General features: G+C 41.6%; 1 protein-coding gene across 2 annotated transcripts in view; it reads right to left on the bottom strand.

Moving 5' to 3' along the window:
• Positions 1 to 18,019, bottom strand: part of abcc1 (ATP binding cassette subfamily C member 1 (ABCC1 blood group)) — a 37,601-nt gene extending 19,582 nt beyond the window's left edge. The window contains exons 1-15 of one of the 2 annotated variants that reach the window (XM_074657236.1): positions 17,821 to 18,015; positions 14,944 to 15,120; positions 13,887 to 14,018; positions 12,779 to 12,916; positions 12,515 to 12,640; positions 11,183 to 11,244; positions 8,703 to 8,834; positions 7,273 to 7,500; positions 6,074 to 6,251; positions 5,626 to 5,787; positions 4,100 to 4,192; positions 2,749 to 2,952; positions 2,374 to 2,520; positions 397 to 484; positions 157 to 226 (exon numbers count right to left, since the gene is read on the bottom strand). In XM_074657236.1, the coding sequence (XP_074513337.1) occupies positions 157 to 226; positions 397 to 484; positions 2,374 to 2,520; positions 2,749 to 2,952; positions 4,100 to 4,192; positions 5,626 to 5,787; positions 6,074 to 6,251; positions 7,273 to 7,500; positions 8,703 to 8,834; positions 11,183 to 11,244; positions 12,515 to 12,640; positions 12,779 to 12,916; positions 13,887 to 14,018; positions 14,944 to 15,120; positions 17,821 to 17,868 (1,985 nt within the window). In that variant the 5' untranslated portion in view covers positions 17,869 to 18,015. Of the gene's footprint in view, positions 1 to 156; positions 227 to 396; positions 485 to 2,373; positions 2,521 to 2,729; positions 2,953 to 4,099; positions 4,193 to 5,625; positions 5,788 to 6,073; positions 6,252 to 7,272; positions 7,501 to 8,702; positions 8,835 to 11,182; positions 11,245 to 12,514; positions 12,641 to 12,778; positions 12,917 to 13,886; positions 14,019 to 14,943; positions 15,121 to 17,820 lie in introns of those variants that run through there. The other variant, XR_012596873.1, reaches the window with a different exon arrangement.
• Between the last annotated feature and the right edge of the window lie 402 nt (positions 18,020 to 18,421).

Raw genomic sequence — 18,421 nt, 5'->3', positions numbered from 1 at the left:
CAGTGTATGTGAATGACATCATCTGACAGGAAGTACACATGGACCCAAGCTGTTGCCTATGAAATGGCGTGTGTAAGCCTGTATTTTGAACATCATATTTATTTTTTTCGATTTATGTGAATGCACTGAAGCATCCTGAGGAAAGATGACACATACCGCTGGAGTGCTGGTGATTCAGTTCTGGACCAGCTGAAAACTCCATCCACTATTGAGATACTGTGTGGGGCTGGGAGGAAGAGAGTAGAGGTATATATGAATATACTGTGCAGTAAGTGAAATATCTCCATATACATACACAGAGGATCTACACAACATGTTGAAATGAACAATTCTGAGAGAAGAGGGAGAACACAACAGATGAAGCAATAGAAAGAAAAACAGTGGATAAAAACTCACAGCCTGCTACCGCTTTGTGCTCGACACTGTCTTCTTGCAGCTCCTCGTGTGAAAGAAACACTCTCAGCCTCTTCAAGGATACACTGGCCTGAAGATTAGGATATAGGTAAACCCACAGACAGCAGGGGCCAGATGCATAAAACTCTGTACACTGTGTGTATGCACAAAGATGCATATGCATTATTTTCATCAGATTTATAAAGCCGCATGTACGTTTTTTTTTCTTATAAATCTCAATCATTGTGGAACCGGGCGCACATGCACAAGCGTGGTAGAAACTTATTAGACATGAATGTATGATTTTTGTATCCGTAACAGAGTTAAAAATGCAATTTATTCAATCTTATTTGCGATTTGTATTTGTGAATGTTATTTGTCATTTAATGATTCTGTTGAGTATGTGTGAATTTCATCTTGATGGCTTATTTTTATTTAGTGTGTTAGGTTTGTAGCAAACATATAATCAAGAAAGGACAAGGCTCTTCAAGGTTGTTATATTATCAATCAAAGTGAAGATTGTGTGAAGTGAAGTTTTCCACATCAAATTGGCGTTGTCGGCAGGATTTCGACAAAAAACACGGGCAAGTACAAAGATAAGATTTATATCCTGTCTTTTGTCTTACCCTGTGTGAGGCGTGATGAAATTAAAAGAATCAAATGAGATGAGAAAATTGTACTAAATTGGCATAAGTAAACGTGACTCAACAAAGCAGTGTCTTTTGTTGTTGATGCTGCTTTCATTCATTTTCAGGAAGACAGCATCAATTGCATCTGATTCATGTGTTGATTCTCATCTGTCATCCCTCGCTACTGACCTGTAAGTAAGAGAATGCCTCTATCGTGGGGTCAAACTGTTCTAAGACTCAAAAGCAAGATGAATTTGAAGGTCCAGACACCTACAGCAGTAGAGACATATGTAGGGGAGAGTAAAAAAAATAAAGAAAAGTGTCCCACTAACCCAGCATGGTAAACCCGCTGAAATATACCCCCTTTACACCTGGCATTAAAATCCATTTTGGGTGATCGGATTGCAATTGGATAGTGCTTGACCACATGAAAGTACAGGTGTAAACGCACCCAAAACACATTGAGGACAGATTGTGATCCGATCGGCCAAACCACCTCCGGAGGTGGTCAGGTCATTTCAACTTTGAAGTTTGTGTAATGCAGCCTTCCTCTCAGCCCTTTCAGACATAGTGATTGTATCTCAATGTGGACACTGGAGACACATATTAATATCAGGTGTAGTTGTGTGTGTGTGTGTGTGTGTGTGTGTGTGTGTGTGTGTCTCTCTCTTTATTTCTGTCTCTCTCTCTCTCTATATATATTTCTCTGTCTCTCCCTCTTTCTCTCTCTAGGGCTCAGTTTTAAAACTAGTTAACTAACACTCCAAACTTGCGCTAAATTTTGGCGAAGAAAAACTGTCATGGCTATTTTCAGAGAGGTCCCCTGACCTCTGACCTCCAGATCAGTGAATGTAAATGGGTTCTATGGGTACCCACGAGTCTCCCCTTTACAGACATGCCCACTTTATGATAATCACATGCAGTTTGGGGCAAGTCATAGTCAAGTCAGCACACTGACACTCTGACAGCTGTTGTTGCCTGTTGGGCTGCAGTTTGACGTGTTATGATTTGAGCATATTGTTTTATGCTAAATGCAGTACCTGTGAGGGTTTCTGGACAATATCTGTCATTGTTTTGTGTTGTTAAATGATTCCCAATAATAAAACATATATATACATTTGCATAAAGCAGCATATTTGCCCACTCACATGTTGATAAGAGGATTAAATACTTGACTAATCTCCCTTTAAGGTACATTTTGAACAGATAAAAAAAAATGTGCGATTAATCGTGATTAACTATGGACAATCATGCGTAAACCAAACATGAAAGGGCCATTCTACGCACTGGAACATTGGAGACACCCGAGTGTGGCTGAGTGCTGAGCATGTGAAAATGGAGGCACACTAACCTGCACCATACTACTGATGACCATCGGCAGCATGTTGAGAGGAAAACGCAGGATGTTGAAGAGCGCCAGTGACACGAAGGCCTTCTGGGCATCGAGCACGTTGTGTTCGTCACTCAGCACGTACACGGTGAAAGTGGACAGGGCAACCTGTACAGTGACCACAGCAGGAGGGAGAGAGATCACAGAGAGAGAAAGAAAGAATATGATTATAGCCCTTTTCAAGTTATTCTGATGAGTTTTTATTTGCAGAAATTGAGATAAGTAAAGTACTTTTCTCTGCAAATGAAGTGCAGCTCATTTTGAATTTTAGACACATTTGTGATCTTGTCATTTGTTCACTGTGGTGCACGTCTGACCTTCTGTGTTGGGACTCACTAGGAAAGGTGCACAGATCCAGGTGAAGGTGGACATCGCGCCCAGGTAGGCGGCCTTCTTCAGGACCCGCAGCTCGCTCTCACGGATTTCCGACACCTTGTCCTTGAAGGCCAGCTCCCAGGCGTACAGTTTCAGCACCTTGATGCCATTCAGCATCTCATTCATCAGCTTAATGCGATTGTCCTTACTCTTCATCTGAGCCACCTGCCCAACACACACACATTCACAAGATATTTTAAGAAACAAATATAAGCCACACAATGCTACAAACTGACTGACACAAGGTGGACTGTGGATCCTCAGTGCTTGCGACTTGGTTGAGTAGGTCCTCTGTGTGTGTTCCATCTGTGTATGATACAAATTGCGTGTTCTGTTGGATATGCCCTCACTGTCACTGAACACATGACCTAACACAGGGGTCAGCAACCTGCGGCTCCGGAGCCACTTTAGCTCCTCTCCAGTGGCTCTGGATTTTTAAAAATGGAAATGAATAACTGTTTTTTGTTTTTTTTACATTTACATTCATCATTGTTGTAGGTCTATGGTACGACGGTACGACAGCGTATTAGGGCCACATTGAGGAATAAAATTTAAATCTGAGATTTCGAGAATAAAGTCATAATATTACGAGAATAAAGTCATAGGTTTACGAGAAAAAAATCGTAGTATTATGAGAATAAAGTCATATTATAAAGTAGTAATTTTACGTGTTATTTTCTTTTTTTCTCGTAAAGTTATGACTTTATTCTCCTAATATTCCGACTTTTATCTCATAAAGTTATGACTTTATTCTCGTAGTATTCCGGCTTTTTTCTCGTGAAGTTATGACTTATTGTCATAATATTAGTTTTTTTTCCTCATAAAGTTATGACTTTATTCTCGTAATATTCCGACTTTTTTCTCGTAAAGTTATTACTTTATTGTCGTAATATTTAAAAAAAAAAACTCGTAAAGTTATTATTTTATTCTCATATTACAATTTTTTTCTCGTAATGTTACGACTTTTTTCTGTAAATCTCAGATGTTTTTTCCCTCAACGTGGCCCTAATACTCCGTAATACATTAGCTCTCTTTGGCCCTCACTGCATTAGACTTATAAACTATATACTTAGACTATAAACTGTGTTACCTTCATCACAATGCTCAAATGTTCTGCGGCTCCAGACAGATTTGTTTGTGTTTTTTTGCCTAAAATGGCTCTTTTGATAGTAACGGTTGCTGACCGCTGACCCAACACCATCCACAGATCGACGAAAGGCCAATAACTGGAAGCAGTCTTTGCGTTTTGTGTGGTTTTAAGAGAGGAAAGTGAAGGTTTGAGTGCCAACGTGGGTCTGTGGAGAAGTCCCACCTGGTAGGTTTTGGTTTTCATGGCGATGACGCCGTTAATAGGAACCATTAGAACCATCACAGCCACTCCAGCCAGCACGGACGGACCCAGGGTCTGCACAGCAACAGATTAAAAAACAATAAAAACACATTAAGGAAGCATTTCCACTCACATCAGCACTATTACAGAGTTACATTAGAAAAAAAACCCTAATGTTCACAGGAAGCATTTCAGAAGTGGCGCATCCTCCAGCAAACATATTACTAACTAGAATGGCACCCGGAGAGTGCAGACCGAAACTTTAAAATACAAACTGGCAAATTTTATATGATTTTACTTCAGAGAAGTTCTTGCATGGCTGCTTGTGCCGTTGTGTTTAAGAAGTTTGGTTTGTTTTGTTAAAGGGACTGTTTGTAAGAATCAGAAATGTCTTGTTAACAGCGACACCTGTGGCCGTTAAGTCAACGAAAGTAAGCATCCTGTTGCTCACGCTTGTGCTCGCTCTACATAGACATGAACGAGCATCGCTCAAAACAGTGAGGCGACACACGTCATCTAAAAGCACAATATCACTCTATATTTCAGCTGCTTGGCAGTAATGTTAGCTGACCAGACGAAGGTCTCTCCATGAATCAATGCTGATCCTAGTGTTGGCTTTTCCTGCCTCAGCCTCCCGACCGCGGCCGGAGGGAACAGGGGAGACACCGGAGTTTTGGTCGGAGACAATAACGTTTCTCTCTGTGGAGCCCCGTCACTTCACAAGACACGGGAAACCTCTGTTGGTCTGGAGGAGCTGCAGCAGTTATTTCTGCACAAACGTCCACTGTTCACTAGATATTCTCGCGGTGTGTGAGTGAAGGCAGGCAGAGGAGCAGAGTACAGCAGAGACTCCGGTCCTGGAGAACAAAGCTACGGTCTCCCCTGCGTCCTCCAACCGTGGCCAACACTGTTTAACAGACGGGCTTCACTAGAGACAACTTTGAGGTTTTGGTGCTTCCGTGTAGTTTGTGTTGGAGTCTGAGTCTGAACAGCGTAGCCACACGCGAGCGCGCATGGGACACCGACCCAGATTGATTTATCCGTGTAAGAAGTTACAAACAGTCCCTTTTAAAAGAACAAAAAAGGGCAAAAGAAAAAAAGACAAAAGCTTAAACAAAAATAAAATTAAAAATCCCTAGAGTATATTCCTCAAAGTAAGTATCAAGAAGCCCTGTTTGGTCTCGGTATTGTTTGGTACTCACCACCATCTCACTACTACACTACTGAACCCATTGTGTCTTTAAGCATTGAGCTGTACAGACTAGTACCATGTGGTTCTGTTTTTTCTCTGGTAGCTCTACAGCATAATGTCACACCAAAGCAGCAGCTCATTGCCGGCGCACCAGAAGACATTACCCCGCTGCTGCAGGTTGAGGTTACGTTAGCGTTTATGTTAGCAGTCCAAAATCTGCTCACGTGAGAGTTCTTCGGGCATGGAGCATGTTGTTGGTTATGATGGTGAACTTGGACCAGTGTGTGACTAGTCTATAGTTGCTCTGTAATCGTACCTGCCAGAGAAAGTAGAGTGCCAGCACCACCTGCAGAGGGGCGGACCAAATCATGTTGATGTAAGTGATGAGGTCCATGAAGCGCTGAGCGTCCACTGACATCAGATTGACGATCTCTCCCACTGTGGAGGTGCGGCGTGCTGCGCTGCTAATAACCAAGGCCTGAAAGAGCAGATGCAGGGAGGGACAAAGGTTAGAGTCCAACTGTAGATTCAAAAGCCAAAGCATGCATACAACTGACCAGGTGAATAATGAAGCCATTCATTAAAGAATGTTGTATGTTAGTGCAAGTTTTAATCAACTTTCAATTTCTGTTTTTCACTCAAAATATCATGATGACTCAATCAGTCCAGTAGCAACCTCTTCCAGGGTGAAAACAAGGAGTGAGCGGTACCTGGACTCATCTTGTTTATCATACTCATTCAAGACATTTAAAAATGTTCTGTACCTTCCTGTAGACGGCGCCGATGATGGCGGTACGCAGACGCATGCCTGAGACGAAGCACACATGAAAGTACTTCTGGAGGATGAGCGACTGCACACAGGTACATATGAAGAGCAGAGCGGTGTAGAAGAAGCCGTGCCAGGCGGGGGCGCTGGAGTTGTTGATGAAGCGGAGCAGCAGCCTGGATGGGATGGGGATGCGTTTAACACCGAGCCATAATGAAATCACCAACATCATTCATTCATCGGCTCTTCAGAGCCCTTTCAGAGATGTTGCAGGTAAAGGAAAACGTTGCTGCTTATAATGTGACTGCCCTTGTCCCATTCAAAAGCAATGTCTGATTTTCATTAGTTAATTTTCAGTACATTTTTATTTATTATTACTTTTGTCAGTTTCAAGTTATTTCAGTGACCATTGTGGGTTTTTCTTTCTTTAACGGAAGGGTACCAACAATTTTGTCCACGTGTGTATATAGATATAGATATAGATATGTATATCTATATCTATATCGATATAGATATAGATATGTATATCTATATCTATATCGATATAGATAGATAAATATATACTGTAGATATATAGATGTATATATCTATATCTATATCTATAGATATATATAGAGAGATATCTAGATAGATAGATATATACTGGAGATATATAGATATAGAAGTAAGGTTCTCAATGCTAAAATTGGATTATTGGCTTTCTTAAGGATTATGTCCCAGATACCAGTCCAAATATTGCTGTAAAGGCGGTCGGTTGTATGTGGCGGTCGGTTGTATGTGGCGGTCGGATGTATGCGCCTGCCAATGACCTCTGACAGAATATCAAAGATAGATTGCCAGTACGTGTTTAGCTCGGGACATCTCCAGAACATTAGGTATGAGGGTGACAGCTTCCTGTTTGTATAGGTCCAGGTCAGGTTTAAACCGTGACATTAAAGCCTCTGACCGGGGGGGCCGTGGGACCGTCTTCTTAGTCCATAATGATATATTCTGTGTGTGGAAAAGTGGCCCCTGAATTGGGGCCTAGCTTTTGCCTGCCCCAAAACATTTTACATTTGACCCATTTGACGTAGAGTATGAAGCCCCAGACACATCAATGATTCCTTGTCATTTCATATGAATCAGATACTGCTACAAGGCAATTTTCATCCTATTAAGGGGTTTTCATATGTTTGAGAAAAAACGGAGGTTTCTCACCGGAGGATCTCGGGCCCGACGAACATGAGGACGTCCTGGATGATCTTATAGAGGCAGGAGATGAGGAAGTAGGGCCCGAAGGTGAGGCACAGTGCCCAGAACAGGGAGGGCTCCTTGGTTTTCTGGGGCTTTTTTACAATCAAGATTTCAGACTCTTCCACGGCTCGGCCCTCTTTGCCCTCGCTGTGCGTGACTCGCTTGGGGGAATACAAAGTTTTCTGCTCCGTACTGAAAAAGAGAGAATGGAAGGAGAGACAAGACTGCTTCAATTTAAAGGGGACATATCGTGCTCATTTTCAGTTTCATACTTGTATTTTGGGTTTCTACTAGAACATGTTTACATGCTGTAATGTTTAAAGAAACCCTTTATTTTCCTCATCCTGTCTGCCTGAATATAGCTGTATTTACCCCCTGTCTGAAACGCTCCGTTTTAGTACATTTCAATGGAACTGCAACAGAATTGCGTTGCAAGGCAACAGTTTGGGTCCATCTTTACTTCCTGTCAGCTGATGTCATTCACATACACTGCAACAAGGAAATAAACTGGGACACATTTAGAATGTTTACGTTTAAAACTGTGAAATGGTCTAAATATTGTAGATTTGTGACATCACAAATGGACAGAAATCCTGACGGCTTGTTTCAAAAGCTCAGTTTCTGAATACGGGCTGTGTGTATTTCTCTGTGGATTAAGCGTTTCGATACTTTCACAGGTTTTATATAGAACTTAAACCTGCTTTATAATATAAAAGACATGAAAATGTCACATATATATAATATGGGACCTTCAATATTCTAAATATAATACTTTGTTGATGGGAGATATGATTTCTGTGATCTCTTTCTCCAGTCAGCGGACTTCTAAAAACTTGTAGTCCGAGGTGACATTTCCACACAATATCTTGTTATTGTAGAAATAAATAAAAAGTGAAAATGATGAGATTTAGGTGTAGTTATTACAGGTTGGTTGAGACTCCGGACCGAGGTAGCTTGCAAAAACATCTAAATCAACACCTATATGTACCGAGGCAACGCAAAATATTCCTGTTCACACGTACATCCCATCTGGTGGATATGGTGTAGTTTTACCAGAGTCACAATCAGGGATGTCACGATACCAGAAATCTAGTAGTCGATACCAATACCAGTGAATGCCCACGATTCTCGATACCAAATTCAATACCACGGTAAAAAACAAACAAACAAACAATAAATCCCATGTAATGTCTATATACAGTATAAACTCAGATTGCAAGCAGTAGTTTAAATTCACTGACATGGTGACATTTCACCGGATAAAGGCTACCAGAGGTGGGACCAAGTCATTGTTTTGCAAGTCACAAGCCTGTGCAGTCAAGTCCCGCCTCGGGTCTCGAGTCCTAAACAAGCCATATGCATATTCTCTGACTGTACTGTGCTGTGCTCCTGACCTTTTGACCTTTTGGCACTCTGTGTTCCAGCGGCGCACCAGCTGCGGAACCACTCTCTGGGAGCGGTCCTCGGAGTTCAAAGACCACAGGTCCTTTTCCTCCAGCGGGCGCTTGTAGCCCGTCACCATCAACCTGGTAGACACAAGAGGGGAGGGAGGAGTTGGGGAGGGTGGGGGGGGGAGAAGCATGTAAGTCCAGTGATACAATACAAAGGATTCAGAAGTGCAATCTGAGACACGACTAACACACGAGGGTCATGACTGGCAAAAAGGGAAAAGAATATCAAAAAGGCCTGGGAGGTTACAAATGCTTATGTGACGTGGCGCTCGGTGTACTCCTCTCTCTCACGTTTGAGTAGAGTGCACACTTGGTAACTTGGCCTGCTGCAAACATTCGTAGACAAGTCGGACACTCACTTTCAGATTAACACTGTGTATCTCATCATGTATTCTCTGTCTCGGAGGCCCGTTTTACTGAAGGCATGACAGAACATTTCTGCCATGTAGGTGTGTGTGTGTGTGTGTGTGTGTGTGTGTGCGCGCGCACACAACCAGATTGGTTTGTAATTTGGATTTTTCCAAATGAAGAATAAGACACAGGACGGCTTCATTTTCACTTTGTGACGACCCCTCCACTCCATTAGGTGTCCCGGTGTCTTTTTGCTGGTTCTCCTTTGTTTTGCAGGAGAGCGGTCATCAGGCTGATGAGCCACACCTGGGCTTGATGTGGTGGGCATTTTCTGTGTATCCTGGATCAACAAAGCAGGCAGATATTTTGGCTGGTAGTGGACGGGTAAAACCTGAAGGAGGCAGCAGTGCAACACAAAGGATGCCAGCTGCCGTAAAACCCAGACGAAGAAGAAGATATTTTGGCGGGTAGCGAGCCGCAAAATATGAAATGTTGCGATCGTCATTTCCGGTAAGTGAGCCGCAGAGTATTCGATTTGAGACGACCCTACCCCGTTGAAATTCACGCACTACTCAAGTAAGTACAGAGTGCACACAGTGCACTACATTGAAGTGTTCTTCCAGGAAGTACGTGGATTGGAACACACTGCTGTTTCGGTTTTGTTTGCGGCAGACACACCCACACATCCCTACATTACTGGTTACTGACTTTCCACGTTTATTTAGTTATTTATTGTTAGTTTGTCAAATAAATGCCTTTTACTATTTTAAAACTCGTCTGGTCTCCCATTTTTGTTGCAACCTTTGAGCCGGGTTGTAACAAATGCGAGAGCTCCTGGGTTCAAATCCCGGACGAGCCCCCATATGCACCCGGAAGTTTCCATAAACGTGGAAAGTCAGTAATCAGCAATGTAGGCATGTGTGGGTGTGTGAAAATGTCTGCCGCAAACAAAAACGAACAGGTGTGTCAGCCAAGGAAGAGAGCCATCCTCTGTGGGAAGAGAGGGAGCTTTTATCCCCACCACACCGAGCCCAGGTGCGGCTCATCAGCCTGATGACCCTCTCTTCTGCAAAACAAAAGAGAACCAGCAAAAAGACACCGGGACACCTAATGGAGTGGAGGGGTCGTCACAACTTTGAACTGTAAAAATGGAATAAAAACAAAATTAGAACAATATAGGCTAATCCAGGGAATTAGGGGGCAAGTAAATGACCTGCACAACAATGTTCCAGTATTTGTAAAAGCTTTCCGTGTTATTTTGTGCCACTGTTTCAGTAGTACAAGCAACGTTACACTAATGAATAAAAAAAACCATAAGCCTCAGCTCCTCCATGAGAAATGCTTCTGACTGAGACTCATTGTTTATTAAATGATGCTGTTCACTCAAACAATGAAAGAACTGCGACTCTTTTGTTGAATGAAAATCAAATGCGAGACAAATATTATTTTCCCACAGCCAATATCATGACCAGATTTCTGACCAGTGTTTTAAGACTTAAAAAAGGATGAGTTCAATTTTTTCAAGTCCGTCTTAAAACAATACTCACATGCCCGTATGAACATTGAGACAGGTTTTGCTTGCTGTAATCATTCCTCCTGTTCATACTGGCCATTAAAAGATCCCTTCCTAACATGCTTCCAATGGAAGTGATGGGGGAACAAAGTCCACAGTCCTCGTTCTGTGTAAAAATATATTCCAAAGTTTATCTGAAGTTAATAGGAGGCTTCAGCAGTTAGAGGAATCAAGTGATTAGTTTAGTTCACAATTCCTTCTTTGTGTTTTTCCCTGGACAGTGTCTCCTTGCTGACTTGCAGTGGAGGGATAGTATCACAAAGAGGGAATTTCATACTAAAAAGACTGACTTTTAATATCCTTTAATAACATCCAAAGTAACACATGTATATTACACATGTACAGTATATTTTGTGCATTTTTCTTAATCTTTCCCAAAATCTTCAATAACTGGAGAATGGAAACAGCAAGTAAAGAGTGTAAACTCTGTCATTAGACTGCGCTGTCCGTGTATTACATGCTAATATCCACACCACTGAGATATTAATCATCTGCTTACCCGCTGATCCACCAGAAGGTGATTCTGGAGAGGAATGGAGCTCCAGGCTCAGGGCAGGGATTCTGAAGACAAAAACATCACAGTTAGACCCAAAAGATTTTCCTGCTGCTGTTACTGATCCCAGAATGAGGTTTTTAAATCAGCATCTAGACGTCCCGCTCACCAACATGGTCAGCAGTTGGAGCTGCAACAGTGTCTGTGACACACACCGCTAATGGAGGCTATTAAGCTACTTTAAAACCCCTTACGCTTCGTCCACACTGGGAACGTAAGGAGCGTGTGGTGGCTGCGTGATTCACGCATCGGGTGTTCACACCAGCTACGTTTCTGCTGCTGCAGCTGCTGCTGTCAGCCCCTCCTTTCTACATAGAGATTGCCTTTCATAATGGCCATTTCATTTCATTATTAATATCATTTATATTTATTTTAGACAGAGAAAGGTTAAGAAACGTGTGGTAATTTGTAAATAATAGTAATAATCCACAATTAAAACCCCGTACTTTATTCATTCATGGAGCTCTCCAAGTCACTGCATGTTCTACAACATTGTCCTGTACATATTTCAGAATAAAAGCCTTGTGTTAACAAATGAAGGAATTCTTTCCATAGAAAAAACGCTTGAGGGCTTTTATTTCAAAATGAAAACAGGAAGTGTTGATTTAAAAACAAGTCTTTACTTTTTTTTTTATCTGCGAGACATATTCTACGGATAGACATTAAAACTGTAGTTATGTTACTGAAATGATGTAAATATACAGTCAATAGATCACCTTCACTGTCTGTTGTTGCTGTGAACCGCACGACTCGCGTCAAAAATAGGCAAGATCTCGAATCTCTAGAAGAGACACAGCTGAGATGTGCATCTTACGCGGGCTGTGTGGCTGCTCTAACCTGTTAACACGGACGCCGAAATAAAAACACAACAGGTAACGCAGCCGCCACGCGTTCCTGACGTTCCCAGTGTGGACGTGAGCTTAGCACCCTGAATGCCGCAATTGGCGCCAAAAAATAAATAAATCACACTCCTTCTCAGAGTCATAATGCAGTCAAATCTGATAACCCAGACACAAAACACACACATCTTAAGATTCAGAGTGACTTACATTTCCAGAGAATATCATTATTATCTCTGAATAAACGTAAATCCATAGAGATCATATAAAAAAAAAAAAAACAGGCTTCTGATAACTCCAGAACGAGTCTGAGATCCATCGTGTTTTTAAGTTTTGTCTGAGGCTTCACCTGTGTTCATAGAAATTTCAATTTCAGGAAGGTCCTTTTTGTGACAGAGTGAGAAACAGGAGACAGATTTACAGGGCGAGGTGGTCTCACCGAGTCTTTGACGGCCTGGGAGAAGAGGGGCTGCTGGTCCGTCAGGCAGGACAGGAACAGAGAAACCAGCACCAGAGCATAGTAGATATAGAAGGTGGTGTACCTCCACACGCACACCGTCGACGGCTAAAATTAAAAACAGACAAAGCTTTTAACCCACAGAACTCGCTGGTGTAAGGTTTTTGGAATTACTTATTACATGTGCCGCCCCAAACAAGTCACATATCCATATGTTTATTAGTACTCTGCTCGTTCAAGACTGACCTGGTCCAGGGCCTGGAAGATCTTGGACCTGAAGGTGACCGTGGCACACAGCAGTGCCAGCAGCCAGAAGATCAGCATCACTCCAGATGACTGAACCCCTTTCATCCGTTCATACTGGATTAACAAGGCGGCCAGCAACTAGAGCAAAAAACACTCTTGAACACATTTATACACCATAATTGACAAAACATACAAATATTACTAGAAACAAACAAACCTCTATTACTCTTTAGGCTTTCTTCTTCAACGTGCTGTAATAAGAGACAGTCTGTGCATGTTGCACGCCTGGTGTTCCAGTTGAGAAAGTACAGTCCATAGATGAAAACTATTTCTACAAGACTACATGCCCTGCTTTGTTCCAGTTTGGGTTGCAGCACTACCACCTTCTTCATAAGTTCAAAATTCTCTTTCTTTTTTTTGTCAAAAGATTGCAATCTTCTCTTGAACAGAAAGGACGGTTACATATCCCATCAGGCCTGGGAACGCCTTGGGATTCCTTTGGAAGAAATAGGAGTACGTAGCTAGAAAGGATGATGTCTGGAGTACTTTGTTTAATCTGCTGCTATGGACCTGGACGTGGATTAAGTGTCAGAAAACGAATGGAGGAATGGACTGTAACCTTTCTAACAGTCCCACTGTCGGTGGACTGCATTCAACCGAATGTCTATGGTTGGTCAAGGCTTAGCTCCAAAGCTGTTTGCACTGTTGTTAAGGTGCAAATAAAGATAACTAAATCCTAGAATCTCCTGAGTGTAACGTGTATTTGTTTTGAGCGACAAACAAAAGAACCTTGTACTGTTCTTTGCATTTTGTGATCGTGTGCAAATAAACTACGCTACCACACCGGTTGAGGGTTTGAAGGCAGTTTGAATTTCTCTTTAACCACACCTTTAAATCATCACGTCAATACAAATAAAACTCGTCAAAAAGGTGAAACTAAATAACATCTAAATTGAACTAGTCATTTCCAGAAAATAAAACCACAACCTCGTAAAAAATATATGTACTTTAAAAACTACACTAAGAACATCTAAGATCCAGAGCACTTCTATTATAATATATCCAAACTAAGCTTTGCTCTACTCCAAAGAGGAGGTTTCTCACTCACCATGGTGAGTCCCAGTAAGGTAGGACTGACGAGGTGGACGGGTGCGGGGACACTGCTGCCACCTTGACTTCTTTCCCAGAAAGAAAAGAAAACATCTGACCAGCAGATAATCCATAGTAGAAGGCCAACAGCCTGTGGGGAGAAGAACAACTTGTATTAACACTATACCTCTGATGTATTGATGCAAGCCTCCAACAACTGTTTCTATACGCCTACGAAGGGGATTGATTGAAAGCACATGAGCAATTGTCTATATGAAAGACGTATTAGTGCTTGAGTTTTTGCTCTGCTATAATAACTAATAAGAGAACACAGAGGGCAGATTAAAGGGACTCTATGTAAGAATCAGAAATGTCTTGTTAACAGCGACACCTGTGGCCGTTAAGTCAATGAATGTCAGCGTCCTGTTGCTCGCGCTTGTGCTCGCTCTACATAGACATGAACGAGCATCACTCAAAACAGTGAGGCGACACACGTCAGCTAAAAGCACAATATCACTCTATATTTCAGCTGCTTGGCAGTAATGTTAGCTGACCAGACGAAGGTCTCTCCATGAATCAATGCTGATACTGTGTTTTCCTGCTTCAGACTCCCGACCGTTTTCAGAAGGAACAGTGGAGACACCGGAGTTTTGGTCGGAGACGATAACGTTACTCGCTCCGGAGCCCCGTCTATTCACTCAGCAGCAGGAAACAAGACACGGGAAACCTCTGTTGGTCTGGAGGAGATGCAGCAGTTATTTCTGCACAAACTTCCACTGTACATTCACTAGATATTCTCAGAGCTAAACTGGAGCAGGAAGAGTCAACACTGTTTAACAGACGGGCTTCACTAGATATAACTTTGCGGTTTTGGTGCTTCCGTGTAGTTTGTGTTGGAGCTGCGTAGCCACACGCGAGCGCGCATGGGACGCCGACCCGCACTGATTTACAAGAGTGTAAGAAGTTACAAACAGTCCCTTTAACATGATGAGCAGGAATAATAATAATAAACAATACGACACTTTCACAATTTAGAAAAATTACTTCCTGAAATATTCAAGGCTCACACTACTCACAGTTTTAGCTTTGTTGATGTGACTCATACATATGTAGCCACGGTTGTGGCTGCGGAGGTATATGAGGTAGATGGGGGCACACATCCAGAGGTAGAGGCATGGCAGCCACACCAGCACAGTGTTCTGGAAGCACTGGGTGAGGTCTGGGTTAGCAGTGTACCATGTACGGTTCCAATCCTGGTAGAGGAAAGAAGAAAGAAGAGGATACATTTTTTTTTTTTATTATTGACGTGTTATTAACTTAAAGGTCCAATATCATGCTCATTTTCAGGTTCATACTTGTATTTTGGGTTTCTACTAGAACATGTTCATATGCTGTAATGTTCAAAAAAACTTTATTTTCCTCGTACTGTCTGCCTGAATATACCTGTATTTACCCTCTGTCTGAAACACTCCGTTTTAGCGCATTTCAACGGAATGGCAATGGAATTGCGTTGCTAGGCAACAGCTTGGGTCAATGTTAACATCCTGTCCGGTGATGTTATTCACATACACTGCAACAGGAAATAAACTGAGACACATTTAGAATGTTTATGTTTAAAACTGTGAAATTGTCTAAATATTGTATATTTGTGACATCACAAATGGACAGAAATCCTGACGGCTTGTTTCAAACGCACAGTTTCTGAATACGGGCTGTGTGTATTTCTCTGTGGATTGAGCGTTTGATACTTTCACAGTATTTATAAAGCACTTAAACCTGCTTTATAATATTAAAGACATGAAAATCTCACATATATACAATATGGGACCTTTAAACATGCCTGCACTACTAAACCTGAGGGGACGCACCCTATTTTGACACTGTGAACAACAAATCTGTGTTTAAATCAGCAGGAGGAGAGTTAGTATCGTTAGCTGTTAGCAGCCGGTGGGCAGCGCAGTCCTGACTGGCTAAATACCAGAGTTACAAACGTTAATGGAGGTGCCATTGAGTTGTTATTATTATGAGGCGTTCAGGAAAAATGACTATTTGGCTAAGGTAAATTACAACATTATCATGATGCGTTCAAATGAAATCTCGTAAAATTTAAGGCGAGAAACTTGAATAAATCCAGTTGTTACGAGATGTTTTCACATCAATATAAAATAGATAATAGAGAGAGAATTATGACCTGTTTAACGTCATAACACTAGCTCTAAGTAGCTTGCCAAGATTTTTAATCAAAGATCTTTAATCAAAGCAAATATTTAAATAATCATAATCATTTCAATTGTGTGTTTATATGCAAACAACCACTACAGATGACAATAAAAAAGTACAGTACAGTACTGTGTACAGTAGGCTACCCTCCCTGCCCTGAAAAAAAGTAGGGCTTTTTGTACCTGCAGTGCATGTTTTTATAGTTTGGCATGCTGGGGGATTCTCTGTTTTGTTAAGTTTTGTTAATGGAAACATTACTAGCCAAAACAGTCAGTCCTGTACAGTGCAAAAACTCCTGCATATAATGTAATTTTCTTAAAGGTCTCATATGGTAAAAAGTGAGATTTTCATGTCTTTTATATTATAAAGCAGGTTTAAGTGATATATAAATACTGGTAAACTATCAAAACACTCAATATACGGAGAAATACACACAGCCCGTATTCAGAAATTGTACATTTGAAACAAGCCGTTCATTTGTGATGTCACAAATATACAATATTTAGACCATTAAACGGTTTTAAACGTAAACATTCTAAATGTGTCCCAGTTTATTTCCTGTTGCAGTGTATGTGAATAACATCGGCTGACAGGAAGTAAACATGGACCCAAACTGTTGCCTAGCAACGCAATTCCATTGAAATGCGCTAAAATGGAGCGTTCAGACAGAGGGTGAATACAGGCATATTCAGGCAGACAGTGTGAGGAAAATAAAGTTTTCTTTTAACGTTACAGCATGTAAACATGTTCTAGAAGAAACCCAATATACAAGTATGAACCTGAAAATGAGCACGATATGGAACCTTTAATAATCTGCTGTTTGGAGTGATTTTCAGTAGAATAAATGCTGAAAAATACATGCACAGTATGTTTTCTAAAAAGTAATGTAGTGATAAAATAGAGGTTATGTCTGACAAAATTTGTTTGGCCCCCAGCAACAATCTGGGTTTCTCATGTGCCCCCCCCCCACTCCCTGCAGGAAAAACAATTGCCCACCCCCCCTGGTCATAATGGTGGTACTTGGAGAGTCAAATATGTTCTCAGGTGGTACGTGGTGTAACAAATTGACAACCACTGCCCTAGATCTCTAGTTTGTGTCTGTAAAGTTTCATGAGCTCTGTGATTATCCCAGAGGTCACAAATAATACAAAAAGTAGAAAGCAACTCATTCTGCAAAGCAGTGGCCCATTTCACAACAATACAGGTTACATCACTGAATCACAATCAGGCCAACTAATGCATCAATGCTGCAGCTGGCAGGAAAAGAAGTACAACAAGTCCAGAAGCACACAGCAGCAGCAGGAGACGGTGACACTCAAGCAAAGCACAAGTAACGTTATCTCCCAAAACATGTGTCCAGTTCACCACTAACTGGGTCACACAGCATGATGACAGATGTTCTCTGTTAGCTGCTCGGTGTCCTACACACCTCACTGCATTACCAACACGCAGTCAGCCTACATACAGGACATGTCTTTCCTTCTTTCATACAGTTACAACTATAAAACACAACATGCAGTATCCGTAGAGACCCCGCGGTGCAGTGATCAACAGTCTATTAAGATTACATATAGAGACACCGGCCGGCCGGTGAGTGGTTAACCGGGTTATTCCGTGAAGCCGGGCTGCCAGCGTTACGTAGCATGTGCCGGTGTTAGCTAATAACAACAACTGGACAGAGTTTTAAGATTAATGAAAGAAAACAAACCACGAGGTGGAGTAAATAGACTCACCCAGAACGGATCGGAACTGTCCAGACTGCAGAACGTGTCTAACCCCATTCAACGCGACGCACTGGAGGTCCAGCTCTGACTGACCACAGTGTTTGTTTAAAGCTCAGATTTGGTTTTGTAACCTGACTGTAACCTGACTGTAACCTGACTGGGGGCTGGAGCGGAAGGTTGCTGCTTCTTCGTCTTCTTCTTCTTCTTTGGTGTTTATTGGTAGCTTATAGGTGCGTTACCGCCACCTACTGGACTGGGGGGGGGGGGGGTGTAGATTGGCAGGAAAAAAATAAAATAAAATAATAATAATAATAATAATAAAATAAATAAATAAAAACAACAAAAAAAAACAATAGAATAAAAAATAATTATTATTAATAATAATACTAATAATAATAATTAAATTCTCTCCATTATTCCTGTTGCCCTTATTAATGCCCTAATTGCCCTAATTAATTAGAAGATTGTGTACTTTCTTAGATGTCTTTCCTAGCAGATTGGAAGGTTGCTTCTTCTTGTTCTTCTTGTTCTTCTTGTTCTTCTTCTTCCTCCACCTCATCTTCTTCTTCTTCTTCTTCTTCTTCTCTCCGTTTACTGGTGGATCGCAGCC

The sequence above is a fragment of the Sebastes fasciatus genome, chromosome 13 (assembly GCF_043250625.1).
Source record: "Sebastes fasciatus isolate fSebFas1 chromosome 13, fSebFas1.pri, whole genome shotgun sequence".
Classification (NCBI taxonomy): Eukaryota; Metazoa; Chordata; class Actinopteri; order Perciformes; family Sebastidae; genus Sebastes; species Sebastes fasciatus.
This window is presented reverse-complemented; position numbering and strand designations above follow the sequence as displayed.